The 20,800-nt window shown below is 39.2% G+C and overlaps 1 protein-coding gene across 5 annotated transcripts in view; it reads right to left on the bottom strand.

Annotated features, from left to right (window-relative positions):
* The window catches only part of ANO4 (anoctamin 4), a 416,532-nt gene that overhangs the window by 229,285 nt on the left and 166,447 nt on the right, over positions 1–20,800 (bottom strand). For all 5 annotated transcript variants that reach the window (XM_060656635.2, XM_060656636.2, XM_060656637.2 and 2 more), the window contains one exon: positions 1,503–1,694. In XM_060656635.2, coding sequence (XP_060512618.1) covers positions 1,503–1,694 — 192 coding nt within the window. The remainder of the gene's footprint in view (positions 1–1,502; positions 1,695–20,800) is intronic.

Here is a 20,800-nt window from a genome sequence, read left to right as displayed (position 1 = left end):
GGGGAAGAGAGTGATGCTAGTGACTGGGAAACCACCCATGTTACCTGTCAGGGAGGTAGGAGGAGAACCAAGAAAGAAGGCTATCATGGAAGACAGGGAACAGTGTAGTGGGGAAGTAGTGGCAATCTGAAGCACCCAGTCTGGTGTATCAGAAGAGTCTGCCATTCAGCACACTACAACAAAAGGAGGTCACTAAGGAGGTCACTCAAGAACAGCTATGATCTACAAATCAGATTGTACTAGGTTCAAGAGTGGCTGAGAAGTGAGAGAGAAGAGAAAATAAAACTATTCTTCTACAAGCGTGGCTTAAAAGGGAGGAGGAAAACTGGCAGTAGAGAGAAAAGGACAGTGTCAAATAAAAACATTAGAATGCGAGAAGCTTAAGCCTTCTTCATAGACTGAGAAGGAAGAGCCAACAGTAAAGCAGGGGAAAAGATGAGAATGAGGGTACACACCCTCCTGAGAGAGGTTCAAGAGAAGAGGGGTGGCCAAGCCCACAGGTGAAGGCTTAGTCAAGGACAGTGGGAAGACCTTCATTTTCTGAAAACTAGAGGAAAGAGAAGTCTGATGAAAGTAAGTAGAGATAAATTTGGAGGTGGAGAGTAAGGAATCCTCAGTAATTAATGCCCCACAGCCCTGGGGTAGCTCAGTGAGGTTAGGAAACAAGGTCATCGGTTGAGAGAGAGATGGTGTGACATATCTAGAGATGGAGGCTTGGCTTTAGTTGAGTCTGGGTAGCCACCTGCCAAGACATAACACAGAGGAATAAGGATCACATAACAGTTATACTAAAGGACTTCTGAACTGCCTCGCAATTCAATCAATGTGCCTATGAATCAGACTGGCAGCAATGTTGCCTCAGCACCCAAAACAATGCCTGGCATAGAGCAGGTACTCATTAAATTCACTGAATGAATGAATGAATGAATGAGTCAATGCTTAGATGAGCTCCTCATCCACACAAGCAAATAAAACCTTTTAGTTGAAATTACCTATTTTAATATCGACTCATTTTAACATTTTAAAGAAATACAGACATTTTCCAGAGCCTTGAAACTTAATACAGCTCCAGTATGCTCTCCTAATCTCCAGAGAATATAGCCAAGGCAAGCCAGATAACTTACAATTCAAAGTGGGCATTTTTAGCTTGGCTTTTTCCCTGGAGTATCATAGAGAAAATTATCAAGAAAGTGGTCAAATCTCTCTTTTGTTTTATTGTACAATATGGTTTTTTGAACTCAAAGTTTACTCACTTGTATTTTTATTTAGATTCTACCACTGTAGGTAGAATGTAGTGTTAACCTTTTCTGACACGTCAAGCTCTTTCTCTTACTGGTATTGGTGACATTTACCACTGACCAAAGAGAAGACAAGGAAAAAAACAAAACTGTTTAAAAAGGCAAGTTTAACTGGAAGTATGGCATAATTAGGTAACAAGATATAATGCAGACAGCATTAGGTTGCTGCTAAAATGGGTGTCTTGAGCATTCCCCATGCCTTACCTGGGTGGAAGACTTTGGTTTTCCCATTAGTGATTCCAGAAGAGCTTGCCTCCATTTTTACTGACCTTCTGCCTGGTGGAAGTGAGGAATGCCTGACCACAGGCAGGCGACGTGACCCTGGGCGGCTTGCGACACTTCGCCGTTGATGGATTTGCAAACGCTTTTCAGCCCCATGAATAGATAAACTTAAACCTGGAATGAGAAATAGAAGCATTTTATTAAATAAGTCAGTTCTGAATGGTTAAGATGCCAAATTATTTTCTGGCATGAGATACAGGCAGCATAAGTAGCTATGGTTCAACTTCTTGAGGGATGATAATGACACTACAATTTTGATACCAATTGATTTTCACATTGCATTATATACTGAACATTATTTCATTCAAAAGTGGACATCCTCAGTTATCATGACAAAGCTTTATGAATGGAGACCCAAAAAAGTCAAATATTAAAATTCTGCCCAAAATCCTGGGAAATATGCATTTATTTGGTTAGAAACTGTTGCTGGGTTATTTGGATTTTCAATAAAAATTGAGAAACTTTTTTTCTTTCTTTTTAAAAAATATTTTAATTACAGTAGAGTTAACATATAGTGTTCTATTAGTTTCAGATGTACAATATAGTGATTCAACAATTCCACACATCACTCTGTGCTCATCACAACAAATGTACAACTTCATTCCCATCACCTTTTTAACCTATCCCCCCACCCACTCCCCTCTGGTAACCATCAGTTTGTTCTCTATAGTTAAAGAGTCTGTTTCTTGCTCTGTCTCTCTTTTTTTTTAGTTTTGCTCATTTGTTTCTTAAATTCCACATAAGTGAAATCACATGGTATTTTTCTTTCCCTGAGTTATTTTGCTTAGTATTACACTCTCTAGCTCCACTCATGCTGTTGCAAATGGCAAGGTTTCATTCTTTTTTATGGCTAAATAATATTCCACTGTATGTATGTATATGTGTATATATGTATTCCACATCTTCTTTATCCATTCATTCATTGATGAACACTTGGGCTACTTCCATAATTTGCCTATTGTAAATAATGCTGCAATAAAGGTGCATGTATCCCTTTGGGTTAGTGTTTTTGTATTTTGGGGGTAAATACCCAGTAGTGCAATTCCTGGGTTCTAAAGTAGTTCTATTCTTAATTTTTTGAGGACCCCCATACTGTTTTCCACAATGGCTGCACCAATTTGCATTCCCGCCAACAGTACGAGAGGGCTTCCCCTTCTCTGTATTCTTGGCAATACTAATTTCTTGTGTTGTTGATTTTAGCCATTCTGACAGGTGTGAGGTGCTATCTCACTAGTTTTGATTTGCATTTCCTTGATGATTAGTGATGTTGAGCATCTTTTCATGTGCCTGTTTCTTTGCAGAATGTCTATTTATGTCTTATGTACATTTTTTAGTTGAATTATTTGTGGGGTTTTGGTGTTGAGTTGTATCAGTTTTTTATGTACTTGGGATACTAACACTTTATCAGATATGTCATTCACAAATACCTTCTGAAGTAGGTTGCCTTTTAGTTTTGTTGATTATTTCCTTCACTGTACAGAAACTTTTTATTTTGATGTAGTCCCAATAGTTTATTTTTGCTTTTATTTATATAGTGTTCTTCTCTGCATCTTTTTATAGATTTTGTTTTAAAATCTATTTTGTCTGATTTAAATATTGCTACTACTGTTTTTATTTTTTTTATTTATATCCAAATTAGTTAGCATATAGTACAACAATGATTTCAGGAGTAGATTCCTTAATGCTCCTTACCCATTTAGCCCATCCCCCTCCCACAACCCCTCCAGTAACCCTCTGTTTGTTCTCCATATTTAAGAGTCTCTTATGTTTTGTCCCCCTCTCTGTTTTTATACTATTTTTGTTTCCCTTCCTTTATGTTCATCTGTTTTGTCTCTTAAAGTCCTCATATGAGTGAAGTCATATATTTGTCTTTCTCTAATTTTGCTTAGCATAATACCCTCCAGTTCCACCCATGTAGTTGAAAATGGCAAGATTTCATCCTTTTTGATCACCGAGTAATACTCTATTGTGTGTGTGTGTGTGTGTGTGTGTGTGTGTGTGTGTGTGTGCATACACACACACACACACATACATACACACACACACACACACACCACATCTTCTTTATTCAATCACACACACACACACACACCACATCTTCTTTATTCAATCATCCATTGATGGACATTTGGGCTCATTCCATACTTTGGCTATTGTTGACGTGCTGCTATAAACATTGGGGTGCATATGTCCTTTTAAAACAGCACACCTGTATCCCTTGGATAAATACATGCAGAAGAATGAACCGGGACCACTTTCTTACACCATACACAAAAATAAACTCAAAATGGATGCAAGACCTCAATGTAAGACAGGAAGCCATCAAAATCCTCTAGGAGAAAGCAGGCAAAAACCTCTTTGATCTTGCCCGCAGCAACTTCTTACTCAACACGTCTCCAGAGGCAAGGGAAACAAAAGCCAAAATGAACTACTGAGACCTCATCAAAATTAAAAGCTTCTGCACAGTGAAGGAACAATCAGCAAAACTAAAAGACAACTGACAGAATGGGAGAAGATATTTACTCCAGCTTTCTTTTGACCCCCATTTGCATGATAAATGTTTCTCCATCCCCTCACTTTCAATCCGCAGGGGTCTTCAGGTCTGAAATGAGTCTCTTGTGGGCAGCATATAGATGGGTCTTTTTTTTTTTTGTTTTTTTTGTGTTTTTTTTTTTTAATCCACTGTCACCCTATGTCTTTTTTGATTGGAGCATTTAGTCCATTTACATGCAAAGTAATTATTGACAGATATGTATTTATTGCCATTTTGTTACTTATTTTGTGGTTGTTTTTATAGTTGTTTTCTCTGATAGTTTCCTTCTTTCATGGTTTGCTGCTTTTCTTTAGTGATATACTTGTATTCCTTTCTTTTTTTGCATATTAGGAGGTTTTGCTTTGTGGTTACCAGTAGGATTATGTATAACATCTTATGTATATAGCAGTCTATATTAAGTTGACTGTCACTTAAATTTGAACCCATTATTTACTTCTCTTCCTCCCACCATGTTTTAGTTACATGGTGTCATATTTTACATCCTTTTATTTTGTGGATCCCTTGACTGATTACAGAAATATTTTTTTTAATTTTTTTTATTTTTTAAAATTTACATCCAAATTAGTTAGCATATAGTGAAACAATGATTTCAGGAGTAGATTCCTTAATGCCTCTTACCAATTTACCCATCTCCCCTCCCACAAACGCTCCAGCAACCCTCAGTTTGTTCTCCATATTTATGAGTCTCTTCTATTTTGTCCCACTCCCTGTTTTTATATTATTTTTGTTTCCCTTCCCTTATGTTCATCTGTTTTGTCTCTTAAAGTCCTCATATGAATGAAGTCATATGATTTTTGTCTTTCTCTGACTAATTCCACTTAGCATAATACCCTCCAGTTCCATCCACATGGTTGCAAATGGCAAGATTTCATTCTTTTTGATTGCCGAGTATATATATACCACATCTTCTTTATCCTTTCATCCATCAATGGACATTTGGGCTCTTTCCATACTTTGGCTATTGTTGATAGTACTGCTATAAACATGGGGGTGCATGTGTCCCTTTGAAACAGCACCCCTGTATCCCATGGATAAATGCCTAGTAGTGAAATTGCTGGGTTGTAGAGTAGTTCTATTTTTAGTTATTTGAGGAACCTCCATACTGTTTTCCAGAGTGGCTGCACCAGCTTGCATTGCCACCAACAATGCAAAACAGATCCTCTTTCTCCGCATCCTCACCAACATCTGTGTTGCCCGAGTTGTTAATGTTAGCCATTCTGACAGGTGTAAGGTGGTATCTCCTTGTGGTTTTGATTTGTATTTCCCTGATGATGAGTTATGTTGAGCATTTTTTCATGTGTTGGTTGGCCATCTGGATGTCTTCCTTGGAGAAGTGTCTATTCATGTCTTTTGCCCATTTCTTCACTGGATTATTTGTTTTGTGGGTGTTGAGTTTGAGAAGTTCTTTATAGATTTTGGAAACTAATCCTTTATCTGCTATGTCATTTGCAAATATCTTCTCCCATTCTGTCAGTTGCCTTTTAGTTTTGCTGATTGTTTCCTTCACTGTGCAGAAGCTTTTAATTTTGATGAGGTCTCAGTAGTTCATTTTGGCTTTTGTTTCCCTTGCCTCTGGAGACGTGTTGAGTAAGAAGTTGCTGCGGGCAAGATCAAAGAGGTTTTTGCCTGCTTTCTCCTAGAGGATTTTGATGGCTTCCTGTCTTACATTGAGGTCTTGCATCCATTTTGAATTTATTTTTGTGCATGGTGTAAGAAAGTGATCCAGGTTCATTCTTCTGCATGTCGCTGTCCAGTTTTCCCAGCACCACTTGCTGAAAAGACTGTCTTTATTCCATTGGATATTCTCTCCTGCTTTGTCAAAGATTAGTTGGCCATATGTTTGTGGGTCCATTTCTGGGTTCTGTATTCTGTTCCATTGATCTAAGTGTCTGTTCTTGTGCCAAGAAATACTTTTCTTTTTTTAACTGCTTTTGTGATTTTTCCTTTCCATACTTTTACTTATGGTCTTTCCTTTTTAAAGAGTCCTTTTAATATTTCTAGTAGGGGCATCTGGGGGGCTCAGTTAGTTGGTTAAGCAGCCAACTCATGGTTTCAGCTCAGGTCATGATCTCACAGTTTTGTGAGTTCGAGCCCCATGTTGGGCTCTGTGCTGGCAGTACAGAGCCTGCTTGGGATTCATATTCTCTCTCTCTCTCTCTCTCTCTCTCTCTCTCTCTCTCTCTCTCCCTCCCTCCCTCTCTCTCTCCCTCCCTCTCTCCCTGCCTCCCTCCCTTTCGCTGGTTCTCCCAACCTCACGCTGTCTCTGTCTCTCTCAAAATAAATAAATCAACTGTCAAAAAATTTTTAAAAATATTTCTTACAGCGTTGGTTTAGTGGTCATGAACTCCTTTAGGTTTTGTCTGTGAAACTCTGTCTCTCCTTTTATTCTGAATGATAGCCTTGCTATAAAGAGTATTCTTGGCTGTAGATATTTCCCCTTCAGCATTTTGAGTATATCATGCCACTTCCTTCTGGCTTGTAAAATTTCTGCTGAAAAACCCACTGATCGCCTTATGGGGATTCTCTTGTATGTAACTGTCTTCTTTTTCTTGCTGCTTTAAAATTTTTTTCTTTATCACTACTTGTTACCATTTTAATTACTATGTCTTGGTGTGGACTTCCTTTGGTTGATTTTGTTGGGGGAATCTCTGCACCTCCTGGATCTTGGATATCAGTTTCCTTCCCTAGATTAGGGAAATTTTCAGCTATTATTTCTTCAAATAAATTTTCTTCCCCCACTTTTCTCTCTCTTCTCCTTCTGGGATCCCTATAATGCAAATGCTCTTATGTGTGATGGACTCACTGAGTTCCTTAAGTCTATTCTCCTTTTGCATAATTCTTTTTCTCTCATTTCTTCAGCTTTATTACTTTCCAATACTGTCTTCTAGTTCATTAATTCACTCCTCTGCTTCTTCCAGCCTATTTATTCCATCAAGTTTATTTTTAATTTCATTATGTTCTACACATCTCTTATTGGTTCATTTTTTTTATGTTATCTATCTCTTTGTTAAGGGTCTCATTGATGTCCTCCACCCTCTTATCAAGTCCAGTGAGTATCTTTATGATTAGTATTTTAAATTCTCTCTCAAACATGTTACTCATATCCATTTCACTTAGGTCTCTTGCTGTGGTTTTGTCCTATTCTTTCATTTGTGATATATTCCTCTGTCTCCTCATTTTGTCTAGTTTCTCTGTGTGTTTCTCTGTGTTCAGGAAGTCAGCTACATCCCTTGTTCTTGAAAGTAGTAGACCAGCTGTGCACTTTTAACTAGGTGGTGCAGGTCCTCCTCCACATGAAAGGCACAGCTGAAGTGGAGACCTGGGCCAGCTGGGCCACTCCACAAAGAGTCCCCAGGCAATGGGTACAGTTTTAACAAGGTGCCCACGTCTTCCATGGAAGGTTGGAAGATACAGTGCTGGCAAGGTTTACATGGGTCTTTTGGGAGAGGGGATCCACAGACGGAGGCAGGTCTGGCTGGAGAGGCAGGGTATGGTGTAAGCCAAGTTAGGAAGTGAGTGCAGGAGCCACACTAGTTCTCACAGATGGCTGTGTGTTTATGATGAGAGGTAGGGGAGTGAAATGTTCCTAGAAAAGGAACATTTGTTTGTTCGTAGAAAAGCTTGTTTTTTCCTAGAAAAGTCTCTCAGGGAACTCAGATTAGTAACTGACTTTCCCTCCTGTAAGCTCCAGGTGACTTTTAAACTGCTGCTTCAAGCTGTATATCCACAGGCTGTTAGCTATGCTCTCTTTAAGGGCAGGGGCTCAGCTTTCTATCACCCTCTAGGCTCTCTTAGAGCTGAGCCCGCTGATTTTTAAAGTTCTAAGCTTTAAGTCCTGTTATTGTAAGTACTCATGAAATTCAGCCCCTGATTTTCAGAGCCAAATGTTATGGGGATTTCTCTTCCCTTTATAGGCTCCCCAGTGTGCTAGTCTGTCTCTCACCACTCTGCACCTGAAGCTCCCTCCCTCCTGTGATTAGACTCTAGGGGTTTAGGTTCTCAGAATCCTTGCCCCTCCTACCCTCTTCTGTGTGGCCTCTTCTCTACCTCTACTTGTGGAGTGTGTTTGGCCAGGCTTTGGGCCCTTTTCTGGTTTGTTTGCTCTGAAGCAAGCATCATCTAGTTGTATCTGTGAGACAAGGTAAGTTTAGGGTCCTCCTTCTCTACCATCTTCCCAGTAGTCCCCAAGCAACTTTTTAATTAAGAAATGATTGAGAAGTTTTTCCACAGGACTCATGTAGAGAACAGTTGAAGACTGAACTTGGATTTACACCTCTGATAACCTTAGAATTATATACCTTTTGAGACCTATTTTTTCCAGGAAAATTTCAAACATACCAAAAGCAAAAATAATAGTACAAAAAACCCCATGTACCCATCACCTAGCTTTAACAAACATCAAGATTTTTCTATAAAGCTGAGGAGAATAAAAGATTTTTCTAATCTTTTTTCATCTATTCCACTCCCTTTGTTGTTGATTTGTTTTTTAGGTGCTGGAGTATTTTAAAGCAAACTCTAGACATCTTGTGAATCTGATCAAAAACAATATTAATTGTATTGCCTTACACATTATATGAATATGAACTATGCCTACTAATACATATGAACCACATAAAAAATTCAAAAGAGTTTTAAAAATATTAATAACAAATTAATAATGAAAAGATTTTCTTAAAGAACACTCATTGATCACCATTAGAGGTTGCTAAAATACCAATTACTCAGAAAATTGATAAATAAAAGGAAAGAAGCATTTATCCCTGCCTTTCCTTTACTAACCACATTTCAAGGTAACCAAATAATTGATAAGATAAAGTTCTTCACTGCAGATTTCCAGCTAATAAATTACCGATGGAAAAGATAATTGGAAAATCATTTTAGAAGCTACAGTGAATATAAAAGTAAGTTTTGTCCAAAGAAGCACCATGAGGAAAGAGCTTCAAGCTCATGGAAAACTAAATCCAGGTATTTAAAAAAAGAAAGCCAAGGAAAGGTGTTAGCCTTATTTAATGCCAACCAGTCAGGGAAACATGGTCAGGAGTGATGCTATCTGATGGAGGAAAGCTGAGTTTCAACAAATTGCAGAACCTTTTATTAAGAGGAGAATATCTTGAATTTGAAGGTAGAAATTTAGTCCTGAAAATTACCTTAGTGGCTGGCATTTAATCGGGTGCTTTATACAGATGAGGAAACTGAGCCTGTCAGGGTAAAACAATCAGTCTACTTATTAGTCCTGGAAGGCCACAGTAAGAAGTCTACCAAAAACTCAGAAATAAGGGATACAAAAGCCTGCTCAAAGGTAAATTGTAAATCAGCAATCACGAGTCACGTCAGAAATACAAAGAGTCATCTTGGGGCACCTGGGTGGCTCAGTCGGTTAAGCGTCCGACTTCGGCTCAGGTCATGATCTCACGGTCCGTGGTTTCGAGCCCCGCGTCGGGCTCTGTGCTGACAGCTCAGAGCCTGGAGCCCATTTCAGATTCTGTGTCTCCCTCTCTCTCTGCCCCTCCCCTGTTCATGCTCTGTCTCTGTCTCAAAAATAAATAAATGTTAAAAAAAATTTTTAAAAGAAATATAAAGAGTCATCTTAAATTTCCCCAAGAGGAGGAAAAAAGACATGACTTGGGCCAGACGGTAAATTCTAAAAAATTTTAAGAAACCTCAAATCAGAATGAAGTTTCGTCAGCCAAGAATAAAAAGAACAACAATAACAAAACCTGTAATAAACAAACATGAGCAGTGCCCATCCAGGTAACAGCCTCTAAGTTCAAGAGTTCTAACAGCCAGGAGTGCCTGGGTGGCTCAGTTTGTTAAGCATCCAACTCTCAGTTTTGGCTCAGGTTCTGAGCTCATGGTTCCTTTGAGTCCTGCATCAGGCTCCACGCTGACAGTGGGATTCTCTCTCTCCCTCCCTCTCTCTGCCCCTCCCCCACTCATTGTTTTTCTCTCACTCTCAAAATAAATAAACCTTAAAAAAGAGTTCCAACAGCCAGACAGTCCTGAGACACAATTTTACTCTCCTTTATCCATTTAACTGCCCTTGCTCTAACAGCACTCACCAGGCAACCTTCAGATTAAGATTTGGCTTCCAATGCAGGAAGAGAGTAATCATACTAATGTTCCTATCTACCCAGGAACCAAGGTTCTCAGTGTGGGCTAACAAACTGGCATCCTGAGTTTCTTTCTATATGTCAATCTCCTCATGATTGCTTAGAATGAATCTGCCCACAAGATCTGGTTTCTAAGCCTTCAATGCTATAAGTCTGAGATTTGTTCTTGGGAAATTCACCCAGGTAAGGCCAGCCATGCTGGGTGGTCCCTTGGGAGACAGCCTGGCAGCTTTGCCCTCACAGTACATGTACCACTCTGATGCTCAGACACCTGGGCAAGTGTGGGCCTTCTACTCCTAGGTGTCTTTCTGTGGCCAGGACTAACACAGTGGCATCAAACTGGTATTTTCACCATGTCATGCTTTCTATCATGGTTGTATGTTCCACATTTCCAGAGAGATGCAAAATGACTATCTTCAGACCCATAAAGACTCCAGAAGAATGCAGACAAATTTTTAGGTGTCAGATGAAGGGGCTGGGAGAGATGTTTTAAGTCAACATCAGAGAGTACATGCAGTCTGAGTCTGCAACCATGAAACAGACCACTCTTTCAACATTTCTTGTCCCTTTTACAGAGGATTATTGGGCTAAAGGAACTACAACTGTGACTCACTGTGGCACTTCTAGTTCTTATAGAACTCCTGTCAAGGAGGTATAAAATGTTAGAAATGAGAATAAAAATCACACTGTGGAAATAAACGGCACAGATACTTGGAATTGTTGAACATTACATGTTAAAAATATAATAATGTAGATCATGTGGTGTGATGTCAAAATGTAAAAAACAAAAAAAATTCACGAGTATGGCCAGGAGAGAATAGAAATGAGGAAGATGGGTATGTTACAAGGGAATTGGGAAGAAACCCTTATTGCCTCAGCAAATCCATACGGTCCTCCAGAAATTAAGATTTCTCAGAGTTGCAGATAAAGTACCTGGCTCATCAGAGCTCTCCTCATACAATGGCAAAGTCCATGGCAGAGAAATATGTAAACAAATAGCACGCAAAACATCAAATATACTCCAGACATGAAAAGTTAACATTTATAGAAGACTCAGCAGTCACATCTTCAGAAATGAATTATCAGTCAATAAGTTGCATCATCCAATTTGGTCTTAACTACTTTGAAAAAAACATTGATGATTATCTATTAAATGCCAGGCACTGTGGTAAATACTGATAATTACCCCGTTAATGCCTCACCCCAATCCTATAAGACAGAGAATTGGCATCTACATTTTACCAACAGGAAACCTGAGGCCCAAGAGGCAAAGTTACTTGTCCAAGGTCAAACAAGTAACTGAAATTTTAACCCTAATCTTTTCCACTATTGCAGGTAGCCTGGTGAATGTAATTAAACTGATTAAATTAGCTATATACCAATACATAGACTGTTTTAAGTATATAATGGTTCTAAATAACTTAACAAGGCAGGGTTGGAAGGTATGGTATGCTGACATTCCTTTAACCCAAACTCCTATGAAACCATGTCTTCGCCCTCTTTTCCATCCATTCTGAAATGTCTTCCTGGTTCTTGAACAGCTATCAAATGCCTTATTAAGAATGAGCTGAAACTGCACCTTCTCCTTGAAGCCTTTCTGGTTCCTCTGGCTCAGAGTCAACACTGTCTCTAATCTTGCAGTTAGCCTTTACCATGATATGCTCTTGTACTCTCCTTCACCCATCAGCACATGGCTGTCCCATTTCTCCAGCTATCTCAAGAGTCTCTAAGGGCAAGGATCACACTATGTACTTCAATTCCTTCCTCAGCTCTGAACAAAGTACAATCCATACAGAGATGTGGGATGACAATTTGCCTTCATCTCCTTCTTCTGCACGCTGCATTCTACATGGTGCAAAGACTCCTTCGGCATAGGCAGAGCAGAGTCAAGACAGGCAAGGAAATGATACTGAGTATGTTGACTCATGCAACTTTTAATTTTATGCTTCCTGTTTCACTATACACTCATCGCCTTTCCTAGACTTCTTCAGGCCTGAAACTTGGCTGCTTTCCTCAACTTCAGCAGATAGCTTCCTCCCCAACTCAGCTGAAAAGGTGGAGCCCAGGCAATGTAAAGCTTCTAGTCTTCCTACTTTTCTACCTTAAAATATCTTTAAAAAAGAGTATCTTTTTCTCTTGAGACCTATCATCTACCTTACTTGATAAAAAAAAATCTGTAGGCAGAACCTTGGGAAACACATCTTTTTAGGAACGAAGACAGCAAGTACAGTAGGTATTAACATGTGAGTACTGGAGTCAGGGTTTCTGGGTCCAATTCTTGGCCACACCTTTTTCTACCTATTTTACCTAGTGCAAGTTACTTAATCTTTTGTGCCTCAGTTTAGTCATCTGTAAAATGAGAATAACAACAGTTTTCTACCTCAGAATCGTGAGAATGAGTTAATATCTACAAAGTGCTCAGGGCAGTGCCCAGCACACAGCAGCTGCTCAGTGCAAGGCAGAGGTCATCACTGCCTTCTATCATATCAATGACTCCGCTGAACGTTTCAATCTCACCCCTTAGGCCCTAGAATTTAACACTGTTGGCTCTGCTCATCTGCTTTTAAACAGTCTCTTTGGATTCTATGACACTCTTCTTACCGCTTCCTCTCCTAACTGTAAACTCTCCTCTCTCTTGTTCTCAAGGGTGAAAGTGTTAGTTTCCTCGGGCTACCATAACTTATTACCACAGCTCTGGTGGCTTGAAACAAAAGAAATTTATTATCTCCCTGTTTGGGAGGCTAGAAGTCTGAAATCAAGGTGTTAGGAGGACTGTGATTCCTCCAGAAGTCTCTGTGGGTGACATCTCCCTGCTACTTTCAACCTCTCAAGGGTGCTGACATTCCTTGGTATTTGCTTTGTGACCACATCACTCCAATCTCTTGTCTCCATAGTCTCATCACCTCCTATCTCCATCTGCCTTTTTCCTACAAGGACAGGCATGGTGGCATATAAGGCCCACCTGGATAATACAAGATAATCTCTTCACCTTAAGGTCTTTAATCACATCTACAGACTCTTTTCAAATAAGGTCACCTCTATAGGCTTTGGGGATTAGAACATGGATGTATATCGGGGGGCCATTATCAGCCTACCATAGCAGGTATTCCCCAAGGTTTTGACTTTGCTCTTTTCTTTCTCTCCACCCTTTCTCCAAGTGAACTTCCATGTCTTCAGCTGTGTGGACATGTCCCAAAGTCACTCTTGTTCAACACTGTCTCCCATATTTCAAACCCATCTTTCCTACTTGGCCTGAATCTCTTCCCAAAAAATTTGGTGAGTCCACAGAACACAAGAAATGTTTAATATTTTGAGAACAGAAAACAAACTCAGATTTATTTTAAGCACCTCCTGTATTTCTCTTAAAATCCTATCTCACATGTGAATATTGTTCTCAATAAAATAATATTCTTTGGTGCTCCTTCTCTCTGGCTCACTTCCAAGGTGCACTAGCTCCAGCTGCATTGCGCAGTACAAGTGCGCCCGTGGAAAAACGATTTGCTTTCATCTAAATGTCACTCCTGTGATTCAGAAGAGCTCTGTGCCACAGGAACATCTGCAGTTCTGCTGGTGTTTTACAACTTGCAGCCATAGCACCTCTGTGTTCTATCACACTCCTAGTCATTTCTTAGATAAATTATTTTTCAAAACACTGAAAACCTATGTTTTGAATGTCACTACCATGAGCAAAACAAAAAACTCATCTATTTCTGATTAAGGAAAAAATCAATTTGTGCAGGGGGATGTTTATTTCTAGTTTTCTCTTTTTCTTAGATTTAACTACAAAGTGGAGAACAAATCCAGCATTTCCTCTTCCCAGAACACTTATGAGAACAGAGGTGAAAATTCTCCTGCCTGCTCCTGAGGCTTAGAATTACTTCCCAAACTTCTGGAGCTTTTCTAATATCTTCTCTCATTTGGCTCAAAATACAGTTTACAAAATATTTATAAGATAGCTGATACCCTTCAGTCTCCTAAGGAAAAAAAAAAAGACTCAAACATATAGAATGCATTTGGCCAAGAATGCATCCCACTTATCATAAGCTTAGGCATGTTCCCATTACAGGGGTCAGAATTTGTGCAATCTCAGTCATATGAGCTCAGGTGGACCCAGAGCAAACATTCTGAGGAGATTTGAGTGCCAGAAATGGTGGGTAACTGAATGTGGGTGCATTCCAGGGAGCAGTCACAGATGCTGAGATTTAACCCATATGAGGCCCTCCTCGAGGGCTGAAGATGAAGCACTGTTTAGTCTCAGTAGGCCTGATGAAAAGATTTGCAACAATCCAACCTTCCTCCTCACATCAGGTCCTTAGGTGTGTCATGCCTCCTTCTGTTTGGTCTGCATTGTAACAGGGATTACCATGGCATCGTAAGACGCTCAAGCACTTTGAAAAAAGACCAACATGCTAAAGACTAGGTATATTACCGAGATTTAACTTTTGGCTCAATGTCTACATAAAGAATTTACAGTATGGAAAACAATTTGACAATAAATTTCATACATTGAAAAAAAAAAGAATTTACAGAACCAGAGAGTGATAAGAGCCTATAAGAATATTTAACCAGGGGCACCTGGGTGGCTCAGTCGGTTAAAGCGGCCGACTTCGGCCCAGGTCATGATCTCGTGGTCCGTGAGTTCGAGCCCCGCCTCGGGCTCTGTGCTGACAGCTCAGAGCCTGGAGCCTGTTTCAGATTCTGTGTCTCCCTCTCTCTGACCCTCCCCCATTCATGCTCTGTCTCTCTCTGTCTCAAAAATAAATAAACGTTAAAAAAAAATTTTTTTAAAAAAGAATATTTAACCAGCATTACTAAATTCAAATAAAGTGCTGGATATAAATTACTAGGGTTTCTCTCCTTCAAACCCACCACTAGATTCTAAATAGCCTTTTTGTAACTTCTTTATTTCCTGTGGCTGAGGCAGATTTCAAGTCTCCTTTTTTTCCTTCTGCTACAGAATTCTACCAGAAGCACTTCATTTCAGGGAACCCCAGTGACACAGTAGATTACTGTCCCCAGTTCATACCTCCTCTCTGCCATGTGGCCCATCAGTACTTCCCAGTTAGGAGGGAAAGTGTGTTCCCCACTCCGGTGATTTTGGACTTGGTGATCATGACTTGCTTCAGTCAATGGGATGTTACTGGACATAATGAAAGCAGAGACATGAAATGTGCCTGCACAGTTTTGCCTGAGTTACTTCTTCCCTGCTCCCTCCCTACAAGATCTGCTCCTATGGGTGGCCCAATCCATTTCCATGGCTCTCATTCTACTGGGCTCTAATATTACCCTTGCCTCTTTACACATAGTTAAACTTCCCACTGTTGCTAGACCCTGAATTCTTCACTACCTCTTTCCTTAATGCAACCCCTCCTTTGCAACAGAAGAATCCCCTTTATTAATATCTCTTCATCTGTTAGAATTCTGTTTTCTCTTGAACCTTAATTATCATAGACTTGGAAATCCATCCCTTTCAATTTTAACACTTAAAGTTTCCACATCTTCACCAGTGAACAACAGTATCACTGAAAATTTCCTTGGAAGTTTCTCAAAAACTCCATGTGTGCTTTCACCTTTATTCTCCCAAGTTGTCTTGTTCTGTGTCATTTTGGTCAACTTTTTTTCTTCACTACTCTGAAGGCTAATCTAAACCCTGAATTTCTCACTTCACCTCATCCTGTGATATTTAACTTATCCTAAATCTTTACATTCTCACTCAGGAAAGCACTGAGAAAATGGCTATGGAATTCTTGTTACTCCATGAAAGTTTAAGGGTTTTCCTTGTGTTCTGTGGCCTTAGGCACAACATATTCCTGCCACCCCCCACCCCAACACATATTAAACTTATAACAAAAAATTGTCATAGATGATATTTAAGGATGTAAATAAGATGGAAGTAGGCAATTACATGAGTATGGTTTAAAATTAATACCTTGGGAAAGAGCTCTTTTTGAGATCTTCAGTTGTTAACTGATCAGTTCATGGAAGAAACATTTGTTAAGAGCTCACTCCGTGCTAAGCACTGAGGATTCAGAGATTAAAGGATAGAGTCTTTACAGTTCAAAGTGCTCACAGTCTGACAGAGAAGGCATACCCTAGTCCTAAAGTAGCAAAAAGCTAGGGTTCCTAATGTAATCTAGAAAAAGATATCAACAGTTCCTGGGTTTAATAAAAAGAAGAGAGAAAGATCAGGTCATTTGGTCTTTCCTTAAGCAGCCAGTGAAAAGGCATCTCTGCTATTCCTGAAACAAATTTAATTTATTTGGCATTTTTCATAATAGAGTGGCATGGTCAAATGTTATCAAACCCCAAGCACATACAGCTGGGGGTAGGCAATAAAAGTAACCAAGAAGCTAGGTATCTACTTCACATGGTAAAACCCACACACTGTGAAAAAGTACACAATGCAATTCCTAAACTTCAATGGAACCAATGATTAAGTGATATCACCAAGTGAGCAACTCAAATAGCATAAAAACATTATTTCTTAAAATCCTTGGACTCAACTTTAACTTATCTTGGCAGTCAACAAAATGCTTCTAGAAGTTACCAGTAACCTCAAATGATAATCATTAACCCTCTAAAGGGAACAATGCTTTATATAAGATTTTGTTCATTTAGGCAAGTGAGCACAGTTTAGTTGAAAATAATTTTTTTTTTACAGAATGGTTTATTTCTATTGAAAACTACTAAGCTGTACATGCTCTTGGGCCCAATGACAGAAACAAAGATGATGAAGGCAGAATCTGTGTTCTTGCAAGGAAAAAAGGTATATAGAAGTAACTAACAGTAAGGAGAGGTGAAAGCCCACAAGGGAGGGGAGATCCAGACTACATACACTCCAAGGGGTGAAAGGGGTCAGCACACCTTTCCTATAAAGGGCCACAGAGTAAATATTTTTGGCTTTGCAGGCCATATGATCTCTGCTGCAATTACTCAACTCTGCTGTGGTAGCCCCACAGCAGCCATGATAATATGTAAATAAAGGAGTGTGGCTGAGTTCCAATAAAGCTTTAATTTCAAAACCGGGCAGTGGGACAGATTTGGTCCATGGGCTGTAGTTTTCCCCACATAGAGTTGTGGAGAAGACTATCAGGCCTCTTGAAGAAGGCAGTATGTCATGTCACTAAGTCTAGACTGCTGGGTAAGTTTCTAATAGCAGAGAAGGAGGAAAAGAGCATTCTTGGCAACAAAGGCATGAGGGTATGAAAGAACAGAGCCAATTCATGGAAGGAAGAGGTGTCCAATTTCAAACATGTTTAAGATATGTGAGCAGTGGGGACACCTGGGTGGCTCAATCAGTTAAGCATCTGACTTCGGTTCAGGTCATGATCTCATGGTTCGTGAATTTGAGCCCCATGTCAGGCTCTGTGCTGACAGCCCAGATCCTGGAGCCTGCTTCAGATTCTGTGTCTCCTCCTCTCTCTGCCCCTCCCCTACTCATGCTCTGTCTATCTCTCTTTCTCTCAAAAATAAACATTAAAAAATTAATTAATAAAAGATATGTGAGCATTGGGGCACCTGCAAAGTCAGTTAAGTGTCTGACTTCAGCTCAGGTCATGATCTCGTGGTTGGTGAGTTCAAGCTCCGCATTGGGATCTGTGCTCACAGTTCGGAGCCTGGAGCCTGCTTCATATTCTGTCTCCCTTTCTCTCTGTCCCTCCCCTGCTCACACTCTGTGTCTCTCTCAAAAATAAATAAACATTAAAAAAATTTAAAAAAACACAGATATATGAGCAGTAACACTGGCTCTTTAGCCTAAAAGTAATGATAACAACAACTTTCTTTTCTATGGAATTTTAAAATTTTTAGACAATTTGTCAAGAGCCTTGAATACTGAATTTAGAGTATAATCTTCATTTTAGGACAGTGAGGAATCACCAAAGATATGTGAGCAAGGTTGGGAGGGTACATAATCAGAACAGGGATTTAAGAAGAGACTGCCTACTTCAACTGGGGAAATAGATCAGGGTAAGAGCCATAGGGGCCTGGATCAGAGCAGTGGCAATAACGATACAAACAGATTAAAGGGAGATTGAAAGTAGCTTCTGTAGAATTGAATGACCTATTTGAGATTTAGGAGTGTGAGGAAAGAATCAAAATTAACTTAGGATCTGAAGATAGTAACAAATAAAAACACAGATGGGATATTTGATAGGTAAGATGTTAGATACGCTAGGTCTCTGGCTCCCCCTGGAAGTAAAAGTCTTTTACAAGGTATTAATTTTAAGCCACACTCTTTGGATTTAGACCTCAAAATAAAATGTTCACCCAGCACTGTCAGAAATAGAGGTGTGGAGTTTGGAAATGTTTCTGGCTGGAGTTCTTTGCCTAGAACTGCACTGAGGGGACCAGTGAAGGAGACAGATTAATGATAAAGCTCTGAGGGATGCTGTAATTTCTGGAGAAAAGAAGCGAGATCTTCTAGATAAACTTGAGGGAACTTCCAGAAGGGGAGTAACCAAAACAATAGCAACAATAGTATTTGTTGAGGGTTTACTATGTGTCAGGCATCATTCTAAGAGTAATAAATACATTAACTCATTTAATCACTGTGTCAGTCATACATGGTACATACACACTCTTTATCTCCATTTTACAGAGGAGGCGAGTGAGGTACAGAAATAGTGTGTAACTTACTGAAGGTCACACATAGGTGGCTCAGCCAGGATTTGAACCCAGGCAGCCTGATTAGCCTACACAGCAATACTGCTTTCAGTAGGAGAAAGGAGTCAAGGGACTAACTGCATGCTAAAGGAAGGTGGAAGAAGTTGAGAACTGAGAAGAGAAAGGGTTAAAGTGAACTGAGACAGAAATAGATGGCAAAACACAAGAAGCTGGAGAATGAAAAGATGGGCAGTGAACACAGGAAGTGCAGAAAGTGAATTCAATACACTGAATTCAGGTCCTGTGGCAGGCAGAATAATGGCTTCCCTAAAACGTCCAAGTCCTAACCCTTGGAATCTGTGAATATGTTACCACACATGGCAAAGACGACTTTGCAAATTTGATTAAGGACTTTGATATGGGGAGATTATGCTGGGTTATATGGGGAAACCTAATCTAATCATGAGTCCTTAAAAGCAGTCTTTTAAATCCAAAAAAAAGCCTTTTGTGGCTGGGGTCAGAGAAAGATGCTCCATTGCTGGCTCCTCGAAGGGGCCACAAGGCAAGGAACGTGGCAGCTGGAAAAGCAAAAGGAAGAGAAAAACATTCTCTCAGAGAGCCTTCTAAAGGAACATAGCTCTGCTAACAATTTGATCGCAGGTAACTGAGACCTGTGTCAAACTTCTATCTTGCAGAACTTTAAGATAATAAATTTGTGCCATTTTAAGCCACCAAGTGTGTGGTAATTTGTTACCATAGCAATGAAACAGTAATTCAGGTCCCCCTCTCTCCTTAATCTAATTGATATTTTTGCTAATGATTCCAAGCCCCTGGTCTATCTCAGGCCACCACTACTGACAATGAACTTTCCTCAAAGTCAGCGCAGTCTCCCAGATGTTCAAGGCAGTGTACTTTGGGGACAGGGAAGGAGACAGATGGTGAAGTTGGCTCTGTCTGAATGTCCTTAATCAATATTTGATTTAACTGACCATAAAACAAATGTTAATTTAGAAAAGTTTAAAAATTTATCAAAACTAAATTCAGAATACAGCCCACGAATTATTTACTGGTTATAGCTCTATGCTAATAACAATGCAATTAAACTTTTAGCCATATAATGTGCTTCTATAGACACTTGATTTAACAAATGTTTGAACAACAACAAAATGACATTAAATTACATGCACTTTGAAACTTTTTAATCAAATATACAATGATTATTCCAAAGGAACAATGAAGGTTATTTATGCAATTTGAATTATAAAGTTGATCTTGACTAATTTCAGTGTTAATTAAATTTCTCATACTGTTAATAATTAATAAAAATTCATCTGGCAGACAACTGTTACATTGTAAGGCCCATTTGAGAGATCTTAAATTATAAATATATATTTTCCCTTCCTTAAACATTTATTTAAAATAATTTATCCCTTACTTTGCAAAAATCTTTACCAAAAGGATTTGAGATAACTCAAAACAAGGCATATAGTCACACATTTTTACTCTATATGATTTTTTAAAGCTATTTTGTTGTCTGTTATATAGTGTTGAAAGCCTGTTCATAGGAAACACTGGCCTAAACAACATGCCAGATCACATGGACTTAATAGATATATACAGAACATTTCATCCAATAGCAGCAGAGTAAAAATTTTTCTCAAGAGGTCCTGGAACATTATCCAGGACAGATCATAAGTTAGGCCACAAAAATATCCTAATAAATTTAAGGATATTGGAATCATATCAAGCATCACTTCTGACCACAATGGTATAAAACTAGAGATGAATTGCAAAAAAAAAGGAATATTTGCAAATACATAGAGATTAAACAGCATGCCCCTGAACAACCAACAGGTCAAAGAAGAAATCAATTGGGAAATAAAAAAAATATGAGCAAATAAAACAGAAACATAATATACTAAAATGTACAGGATGCAGCAAAAGCAGTTAAG

Source organism: Panthera onca, chromosome B4 (genome assembly GCF_046562875.1).
Source record: "Panthera onca isolate mPanOnc1 chromosome B4, mPanOnc1 haplotype 2, whole genome shotgun sequence".
Classification (NCBI taxonomy): Eukaryota; Metazoa; Chordata; class Mammalia; order Carnivora; family Felidae; genus Panthera; species Panthera onca.
Note: the sequence above shows the minus strand (reverse complement) of the source record. Positions and strands in the feature narration are given on the sequence as shown.